This window comes from Dromaius novaehollandiae, chromosome 29 (genome assembly GCF_036370855.1).
Source record: "Dromaius novaehollandiae isolate bDroNov1 chromosome 29, bDroNov1.hap1, whole genome shotgun sequence".
Taxonomy (NCBI): Eukaryota; Metazoa; Chordata; class Aves; order Casuariiformes; family Dromaiidae; genus Dromaius; species Dromaius novaehollandiae.
Genome location: NC_088126.1, coordinates 2,049,330 through 2,059,482, shown reverse-complemented (window position 1 = coordinate 2,059,482; position 10,153 = coordinate 2,049,330). Strand labels below are relative to the sequence as shown.

The 10,153-nt window shown below is 57.1% G+C and overlaps 1 protein-coding gene across 1 annotated transcript; it reads left to right on the top strand.

Moving 5' to 3' along the window:
* Positions 1-1,007: 1,007 nt before the first annotated feature.
* HJV (hemojuvelin BMP co-receptor) lies at positions 1,008-7,944 on the top strand. Its single transcript, XM_026120140.2, has 4 exons — positions 1,008-1,123; positions 2,875-3,039; positions 4,465-4,967; positions 5,604-7,944. Exons 2-4 carry the CDS (start codon positions 2,943-2,945, stop codon positions 6,219-6,221), a joined length of 1,218 nt encoding a protein of 405 aa, XP_025975925.2. The 5' UTR covers positions 1,008-1,123; positions 2,875-2,942; the 3' UTR covers positions 6,222-7,944.
* Positions 7,945-10,153: the final 2,209 nt, after the last annotated feature.

The window sequence follows — 10,153 nt, the reverse complement described above, 5'->3', positions numbered from 1 at the left end:
AGGTTTTTCTGAAATGTTTCCAGAGGGGTTTATCGGTTCTTTGGCTCCGGGGGCGCTGGGGGACCTGCTTCCATCCTCGCTCCAGCCCCAAGGGCCAGGCATCCCAGATGGATGGATCCCCCCGGGAGAAGCCTGGTAGGTGCAAGTGAAGGATGCCAAAACCACCTTCCTTGGATATTCAATTTTCTTTGATCCTGGCCCAGTACCCGAGCTATAACCTTCCCTTTCTCCTCCCTGCGGTGATGGGGGTTCACACGGCCGCTTGCTGCATCCCAGCCCTTGCAGGAGGCTTTTGGGAGCCCGCGTGGCCGGGCGTCCATCGACCCCGGCCACCTTTGGCCCGTGCCGTGTTTGCGCTCGAGACTCAGCGGGGCGCCTGGAAGCTGTTTGCTGCCCGCTGTTGTCCCCACGGGATGAAACGGGGCTCCTCCAAGCACCGTGGCCAGCCTGGAAGCCGGCAAAGCCGGCTAATCCGCTAATGAGCCCGTGCCTCAGTTTCCCCAGAGGGGAGCAGAGCTATGCAGGAAACGACGGGGCCCTGGGGGGAAGCAAAGTCACAGGGACTCGGTCTGCAGCCGGTTTGCAATAGGAGCCCAAAAGGGAAGGAAAAGCGGATCACGGAGGCAGCAGCCTTGCCCAGCGCGTGCCATGCACCCCAGGGAGCTTCGCCCGGCCGGGCAGGTCCGGGGGCTCCACCGCCTCCGCCGGCCCCCCGGCCGGGCACGGCCTCCCTCCGCACCACGCGCCTGCTGTTCTTGGCCGGGTTTGAGCCTGTCTAAATTTAGGCGGCTCTATTTCGACACCCCTCCGCTGCCCCGCGGGGGGAAGGTGACAGAGCAAAGGTAGCGAGGGAGGAGGAGCGGGGACCTGGCCGCCCCGCGGAGGGGCCGCACCAGCCGCACGGCACCCCGGCCGGGCTCTCCCCAGCGGCACCCGGGACTTTATCCGGCTGCATGGCCATGCCTGGGACCGTGGGTTGCGTTTTCCCAGCTCTCCTCCCATGGATCTCCCTGGCTGTCACCAGGGGTAGAGCCAGGTGACAAGGACAAGCCAGCCCGGGTGTCCCCCAGGGGAAGAGTCCCCACGCCAGGAGCCAGGTCATCTCCGGAGGAGGCCGACACAGGTAAGGGATGAGGGTCCGAGGAGAGGGGAGAGCAGGACAGCAGCACCCAGAGGTGCCCCGGGTGCGGGTGGTCCCAGGAGAGCTGGGCAGAGGGTCTGCACTGCTGTGCCCTGCCTGGCAGAGCCCAGGAGCCAGCGTCACCTCCGCCTGCCCCGGGGCCTCTAGCCACCACCTCTCTCCTCCTAAATCCGCAGGGATGGGGACGTCGCAGAGAAAGTCCCCCCGCCTGCGGGGTCTGCGGCGGGGCCCCTCCATCTCCCAGCCCCAGCCGCTCTGCTCTGCTACACATTAACCAGGTGTTTATTCCTGAGCATCACAGAGCAGGACAGGTCCCCCCGTGCCACCTCCCCCAGGGGGTTTGGGGCAGCACGGAGAGGTCTCTAACCGGGTCCCCACGCCCCGGCTCCTCTCCTCCGGGGCACTCGGCTCAGCTAGTCCTCGCGGGCGAGAGCAGCTGGCAGCCGGAGCATCGCCAGCAGAGCCGGAGCGTGTTTTTGCTCCAGACATCTGCCCCCTTCAGCCATTAATCCAGCTGGCAGAGGCGCACGGGGGCAGCCAGCGCTCGGCTACGTCACCGCGCCAGCCCGCACGACTCATGGCATTTTTTTGGCTGCTGCAGCCACAGCGAAGGGAGCCGAGAGGTGCCAGACAGAGCTGGTGGGACTGCAATTTCCCATTTTTGGGGAAGGATGAGAGTCTGGCCTCTTTTCCTGCCTGGTTGCAACTTGCATGTAAGAGCAGCCACAGCATCGCTAACCCGCACTCCTCGGGCACCTCCGCCGGTCCCAGGCACATCCCTGCGGGCAGCCGCCTCCGGCAACCGGCATCTCACGCAAGCTCGGAGGGAGAAACACCCATTTCGCACACAGCGGCCTCCAAAGGACCTTTGCGAAAGGCTATCTGACTAACAAGTGACTAATAACCAGCTGTTAAAATCAGCCCCCGAGGACAGCAATACGCAGCCTCGATGAAGCAGAAGGGAAGATAAATTTAACCGCGGCTGCACTCCTCCTGCCGCGGCCAGCTGCCTGACGTGATTAAGCGTGCACCGAGCGGGTACGTGCTCCTGGCAGTCCCCCTTCGGCCAGCTCGAGCCTCCCAGCGCGCCGGGAGCCAGCAAGTGCCTGTCCCAGCTTTGGGAGGAAGAGCCACATGTTGCACGGGGGGTTCTGGCAGAGCAAGCGGTGCCGCATCTCCCAGTGATGTTGGTTGTGGACCTCGTGGTAGCGACGCTGAGAATTTGGCTTTTCAGCTCCTATCCCCTTGGATGCCATGTTGCACATCTTTTATCTGACCCTCCCCAGCCAGTGTCACAGCTGGGGACAGCAGCGTGCTGGAGGCAGCCCATGCTCTACCCAGCATCTAGGACAGCTTGGGCCCTTGCTGCGCTCATCGGCTGCTCTCGTCCACACCACGAAGTCTCTTCAAGCCTGCAAGGCTCACCGAGCCCGTTTGAGGGCAGATGGAAGTTTTAACTGCTTGACACACTGAACTACATCACGCAGCTGCCTCTGGCTGCAAGATGAGAGCTGCAGGGGCTGAAAGCAGCTTAAAAAAGAAATCAAGGCCTTTGGGATGCTGCCTGAGAGGCTGCCTGTCCCCAGGAGCAGCAGCGATGCAACCAGGCCCTGCAGGACCTCATTTTGCAGCTGCCTGGACCCTGGCAGCTCCATACCTGCGGCTCTGGGCACCTCCTGCCACTGCTCGCGTTACGTGGTGCATCTCAGACCCTGTCTCTTCCTTGCTTCCAGGTGACCTGCTGAATGAAGCAGAGACGAGCCAGCGGGTGAGCAGCTCCCCCAGCTCTGGATGGATTGGAATGGGGAAATCTGCCGGCAGTGAGAGCCTGGGGCAGCTGGAAACCCCCTGCTTCTTCCTGAGAGCACTCTTCCTCCTCCTCCTCTTCTGCCAGCATGGTAAGGAACCAGATGGGCAGAGTCATGCCAGAGCCACATCCCTGGCAAGAACAGCCAGTGGAACTGCAGCCCAAGGGTGCAGGGAGGGTAAAGCCATGGCAGGAGCCTTTCATTGCAATCACGAGGCTCAGGCACTCCCAGGGCACCACTGTCCCCAGCTCAGGGGAGGGAAACACAGGCAGCACTTCCCATCACCATCACCTGCCCTCACAAGGAGGGCATCCCCCTGCTCCCCAGCAGCTTCCCTGGGAGAGCCCCTGGCAGATGTGCCTATCTCCAGAGATAAGGCAGGGACAGCAGGGCACAGTCACTGCTCCACTTGACCAGCCACATCCATGCTCTTCCAGAGCCACTTCCAGCAAAAGGCACCAGTCACATCCATCACTCAGACCCTCACTTTTCTCCTTGTACACCAGAGCCTCTATCAGGAGGGCTCAGACCTGCACATCCTAAAGCCTAAACTCACTTCCCAGCACCCAGACAACAGCAGACTTTGATCCACTCCCTCCCCTAGGGCTCCCCAGCCCAGAGAACCCCAACAGCCAGCACGCACGCACGCACGCACGCACGCACGCACCTACCTACCTACCTACCTACCTACCTACCTACCTACCTACCTACCTACCTACCTACCTACCTACCTACCTACCTACCTACCTACCTACCTACCTACCTACCTACCTACCTACCTACCTACCTACCTACCTACCTACCTACCTACCTACCTACCTACCTACCTACCTCCTCCAAGAGCAGATCCCTTCTCCCTGGTGGGCAGCTGCCCCCTTATACCCCTCTGTCTAACCAGCTGAGTGGTCCCTGCTGGGCTGGGCTCAGCTGGCCCTTCGTTAGCCCTTCTGCAGCTGTGGCACCAGGCATTGCCTTCTGCGGCCCTGAGAAATCCCAGTCGAGGACTTGGGTCACCTTGGGGCAGTCCAACCCATCACGAAAGAGCAAATGCACAGCCTGGCCAGGCTTGAAATGGCAAGAAGGGGTTTCCCAGCTCAGAAATTCCCGTTTGGCCGCTGGCATGCCCTGGGGCAAAGAATCTCTCTTTGTGCCGCGTCCCAGGGTCACAGTCGTAACTGGCATCCCGGCTCGTGGCCGCGTCCGTGCCCTGGGTACAGCCTCACATCCCAGTTGCTCCAGTGCATCCCTTTGGCCCGGTGATTTCACCCTGGGCTGCCCTCTGCACTGCTTTCTGCAGCAGCAGCCCTGGATCCCTTCCCTTCGGGCACTCCAAAACCAAGTCATTTAAATTAGCCACCACGTCGCTTAATACAGGGAGACGGGTGCTTGCACAAGCGTCCCCATTGTGAGACCAGAGCGGGCCAGTCGGGGGGAAGCGGTGGGAGGAGAGGGGGCTGCCCCTTCCCCAGCACTCCTGCCCTCCTGGGATGCCCCGGGCCATCCTGTCTCTCCCAGTTTCTTCCCAGTGCAAGATCCTGCGCTGCAACTCCGAGTACGTGGCTGCCACGCTCAACCTGCGCGGCTCCAGCAGGAACGCGGCGTTCTGCAGCGCCCTCCGCTCCTACTCCCACTGCACCCGCAAGACGGCCCGCACTTGCCGGGGCGACCTGGCCTACCACTCTGCCGTCCACGGCATCGAGGACCTCATGATCCAGAACAACTGCTCCAAGGAAGGTCCCGTCTCACCACCCCGGCCCCGGCCACCGGCCCCCAACCACCAGGGCTTCGAGTCGCTGGATATCTGCAACTACGAGAAGAGCTTCCTCTACAAGCACGGCCAGCCCCCCGGCTACCAGCACTGCGCGGCCTTCGGGGACCCCCACATCCGCACTTTCCATGACGACTTCCACACTTGCAGGGTGGAGGGCTCCTGGCCTCTCTTGGACAACGACTACTTGTTTGTGCAAGCAACCAGCTCACCGGTGGCCAAGGGGTCCAACGCGACGGTTACTAGCAAGGTAACGTTCTCGCCTAGGGCTTGGCAGCAAATCCGTTCACCTCCGGGATGCGGGAATGGCTTCAGGCAGTCCCTGCAGGGATGATCGCCCTGTAACAGAGATGATCGCCCTGTAACAGAGATGGCAGATGTCCCCGCATCACCTTTTCCCTTAAACCACCACCTATTTCACAGAATCACAGAACAGTTAAGGTTGGAAGGGACCTCTGGAGATCACCTAGTCCAACCCCACTGCTCAAGCAGGGTATCTCAATGCTTAAAGTGAGGATGTGCCTCACTAAAAGGGCTGGGGAGGGTAGCAGCAGCTTCAGCTAAATTCCCATGGGATCAGGAATTAATGCTCCCAGCAACAAGTGGGATGGAGGTCCTTGAGGGGACCGGAGAGACCTGCGAGCACTCCCATTGCCTGGCAGGACAACACTGCTGCCTGGGGACGGCTGCTTAAATAGCTTCAAGGAGAGAAGGACACACGTTGCTTTCCTAGCAGGACCGCAGCAACGTGGGCGAGATGGTTCGGGGCGGAGGGGGATGCTCCAGCGAGGGGAGCCGGTACCTGGGGTGGGGACACGGCCGTGATTCCCATGGGGGAGCCTGACGAGACGGATCAAACCGCCTCTGATCCGCTTTCTGTGTGCAGCTCACCATCATATTCAAGAACATGAAGGAATGCATCGACCAGAAGGTCTACCAGGCCGAGATAGACAACCTTCCCGCTGCCTTCGAGGACGGCTCGGTGAACGGTGGCGAGAGGCCGGGGGGAAGCAGCTTGGCCATCCGGGAACACGCGCCCGGGCGGCACGTGGAGATCCGGGCCGAGTACATCGGCACCACCATTGCCATCCGCCAGGCTGGGCGGCAGCTCTCCTTCTCCATCCGGGCAGCCGAAGAGGTGGCACGCTCCTTCACGGAGGAGCAAGACCTGCAGCTCTGCGTGGGCGGCTGCCCCCGCAGCCAGCGCATCTCCCGCCGCGAGTGCTGCCAGGGCCGGATGGCAGCCGAGGCAGCCCGCGCGCTCTGCAAGGAGATGCTGCCCGTGGAGGACGTCTACTTCCAGTCGTGCGTCTTCGATGTGGTAACCTCAGGGGACGCCAACTTCACCATGGCGGCTCACGGGGCCCTGGAGGATGCCCGTGTCTTCCTTCCCAATGCTGAGAAACTGCACATTTTCCAGGCTGGGACAGGCTGCTGGCACACCTCTTCCTCTTTACTCCTCCTCCTCACCTCTAGCCTTTGGGCTACTCAGTTGCACTTTTAACTCCTGCTGGCTGGCACTCACTGGCATGACATATGGCGCAGGGGACACATCCAAGGGACCGTCCAAAGGGGTAACACGAGAACTGCTGACTCAAGAATCGCACCTTGTAGATCAAGAAAGACGTCTTAGCTAGGATCGAGTATCTGCAGCATCGTGGAATTGGAGAGCCAGGTCTTGGGAGGGGGGAGCACAGGAGATGAAGGACGGTGAAATACCTGTTCGCACCTACTGTTCTCACCGGTGTGGAGGCCAGCATCGATCCAGGCTCCTTCCTCTCCCACAAGGCCATTCAGTTTTGTATTTTGGATTCTGATGCGTTTTTTTTCCCTAAAGATCGGGACATTGCAAGCCGTATCAAAGAAAAAGAAACACACGGGGGTTGAACGCCTGCTCACTTGTGCTGTCCTTGGTATTATTCTTTTGATCCCACCACTTGGAAGAGGTATTTGGAGAACCTCCCTGCCCCAAGCCTTTGCGTGCTCCTAACAGGCACAAATTGGTACCTTACAAGACACTGGTCCTTTCAGTACGCGTGCTTTACACATTTATTCCAGTGTTACTACAGCGGACTTTTGCTAAGGAACCTTACAGATTTAGAAAGAATGGTCTCAGAGCCCAGATCCCAATTTTTAGCAGTCAGAAAACATTGTTTTATGGATTTGGGGCTCCTTGACCTACCTGCTACTGAAGTCATGTTAGAGCAAAGCCAGGTCATTGGAGTGACATGACCAAGGTCTGAGATTTCCTTTACCACAAGAGCTAGAAATCAAACATTTTATACTATATTCTCCTTTCTCCGGAGTAGTAATTGATGGTTAGTAACTCTGGATCAGTGCTAATTTCTAGCCCTCTGGTACTGCAAAACATCAGGTCTCTGAAATTTCATCTACTGTTGCTATTTTTCTTTGTTGTTGTCTTGGCACCTGTCTAGGACTCAATATAGCAAGTTCTGGACTTTGGACCAGTGTTGAGTTTCAGGGAGGTGGGAGAGAGAAAATGACCCAGCATTCCTCTCCCTTGGGCCCAACTTTCTCTGGTGCTGTCACAACCCAGGTCCAATGCAACCAAGACTGTTGGTATGGCTTGAAAAAGCGAATTAACAGCAAAGATGCTGAACTGGCAAAAAGCGATTTGGCTGTGTCGATGGGGAGGTGAACTATTAGAGGATGTACATAAATATTGAGGTGAGGCCAAAGTAGATGTTTAATATATTTAAGAGGTTTTAAGAAAAGTGGATAGAGTTCTATTTGTTAACAAATATTTTTCATATGCAAAGACTTTTTTTTTTTAATAAAGAGGGCTCACATCAAAACCTTTGCTATCCTTGTCCCAGGGGAGCCTAAGAGGAGCCCTGCAAGGCTCCAGCCTTGCAGAGGGTGCTCTAGGGGAGAAGTAAGCTGAAGGATCTGGGCATGCTGCGTTGTGAAAGAGTATTGCAAATCATCCAGGTAGGGAGGAGCGGTCAAATAGTAAAGCAAGATTTTACAGCTTCTCAGTATCCCTGCAGTTTCTTTGGTCACTTTTTTTTCTCTGGCTCATCTGGACAAGTCCTGGACAAAGAGGGAATAGGGAGAAGTTTCTCAGCTTTATCAGCATATTCCCTCCTCCAACGTACACTCAAAGCACACGGGAACTAGCGTGAGAGTTTCTCTGTTTCTTGTATGGTGATCTCACTAATCCCTGAACGTTTTGACATTAAAGGTGTCTATTTTTGAAGTCCTCATTTCCTGTCATCTGTCTCTTATTTCTTTGGTCGGCAGCAGCAGGTGAAGATAATAATATCTCGCCTTCCACCCACTGCTCCTTTTACTCTGGAGCACTGTGTGGTCTATATATACTCGCTCTGAATCAGGGAGGAAGCCAGCCCGCCGCGCTGCTACGCTCCACCACTTCGCAGGACGGGAAAGGCCACCGTTTGCAGGTCCCTGCGGTAGCAACGATCACCTACTCAGGAGCCCTGCGCAGGCTGCGGGGTTAATGCTCTTGGAGATCCTTAGAGAAACAGGATTGACTTTATCCAGTAATGAAATTATCTGCTTCCAAGGTGCAGAACGGCAGGTCTTTAACAGCACACAGCAATGCTACGCAAGCGCTAGCAACTAATGCAGCGGGGACAGATTTTATGATGCAGAATATAACTATCCATTAGATTTTGGCTGGTACATCTAGTCAACAAGCACAGTGTGGGGAAAGGGTGGTTACCCGACCAGGACCTCGCTGGTCGATGACTCTTGGCAGCGTGCTGGGCCAGGCTCGCCCCCAGGCTCAGCTCTTTGCAGCTGCACAGTGGTATAAGGGGGATGGAGGAGCCCCCGGGACCCGGGAGCAGAGGCGATGCTGCGCGAGCCCTGGGCATGGCAGGGAAGCAGCGCGGCAGAGCGGCCCGGCTCACGTCTCTTAGCACCGTGCCGGTGCATTGGCTCTGCCCGAAAGCGGAGCGCGGTGAGCGCCAGCACGGCACTCTGCAGAGGGGCTGGTCTTCAGACACGCTCTTCCCAGCTTGGGAAGCTCCCCATCCGGAAAGGGGGCAATGGACCGGGCTCTGAAGACTTTGTTCCCATTGGAAAGAAAACCGGAGCTTCCTGGGTCTGCTGTGACAGGCAGATTCAAGGCCTCTCACTCATCACCCGCCTGACAAACTCCAAAGCCCACAAGAAGGGCTTTGGCCAAGCTCCAGAGCTCCCTGGAAGCAGTAAGACCACCATGAGCAGCTCGGGCAGGTCTGAAGCTCCAATTCGGGTTAGAGCAGGCACTGGGTAGTCAAAGCATGTCACAGCCACGGCCACCACCTTCCTTACAGGTAATGCGGGCACTTAAACCTGAGCCGCAGCCTGGCTAATAGCCAGCAACTTGGAGGGAACGTGTACAGTGTTAACGGGTTTGAGCCTGCTCTCAGAATTGTTCTGTACTCTGCATCCTAAATTTAATGATTTTGGAAGAAGCAAGACCTTTCAAAGACGTGCTAAAGTCTCTAAGTAGAAGAGAGACCTTTCTACCTCTGACAGATTGCAGTCTGAAATAAAGAAGTGGAACGTAGGCGTGGATCCAAGCCCCATTGATGTCAACAAGAGCATTTCCATTGACGTCAGTAGACTTTGGATCGAGCCCTTAGTTTCCTAGCATATGTCACCTGCTAAAAAAGACACTGGCAGCACTGGTCAGCGTTTGCAAATGCAAGCCTAGTTTTGGCCATTCTGGGTCTGGATGCCCAACCTGAGCGGTTGGAGAAAGGGAGTTCCCAGCCTTGTGGGAATGCTGCACGGGCACGGATGGGACAACCTGCTCCCCTTACATCCTGTCTCACCCTGATTTCTAGTAGATAGCAAAATGCCAAGGCCCTGGGGCAGGAGGTTTAGCAGCCAAAGCTGAATCTTCATTAGCAGCTGCTTCTACATGCCATAAAACAACCTGATCACCAGAGGTAGCCAGGTTTGCCAGCTCCCGCTGTTGCAGTGAGGATACAAAGCTGTGCAAAGCAGAGCTGCCACACCGCTAATCCGACGCTCCAAAGCAGAGCTGTCCAAATCGGAAGCAGGTCTTCAAAATGGCAGCACTGATTTAAAAGACATCCAAAAATTCATGTTTGTCCGGTGTGTTTCACACCAAATTGTGACATGTTTGTCAGTGAGATGTTAAGGCCAAGACGCGAGCTTCCTCCTCAGAGCTCAGGGGTGGAGGCAGCTTCCCCGTGCTTGCGACAGCCACAGGCTCCCGCAGGAGATGTGAATGAGGACGGCTGCTGCTGAAACGGGCACGTTTTGGGGCGGATCGGCACCTCCCGGAAGGGCTTTCTGCCTGACACTCTCCAGGCATTTGGCAAGACCACTGTAAAAAGAAATAAGCTGTCAGCGACGTTTGGCAAGCTAACAGCGGATGAACAGGACCCAGATCTCCTGAGGTCCATCCTACAGCTCTCCTCGGGAACTGGCATA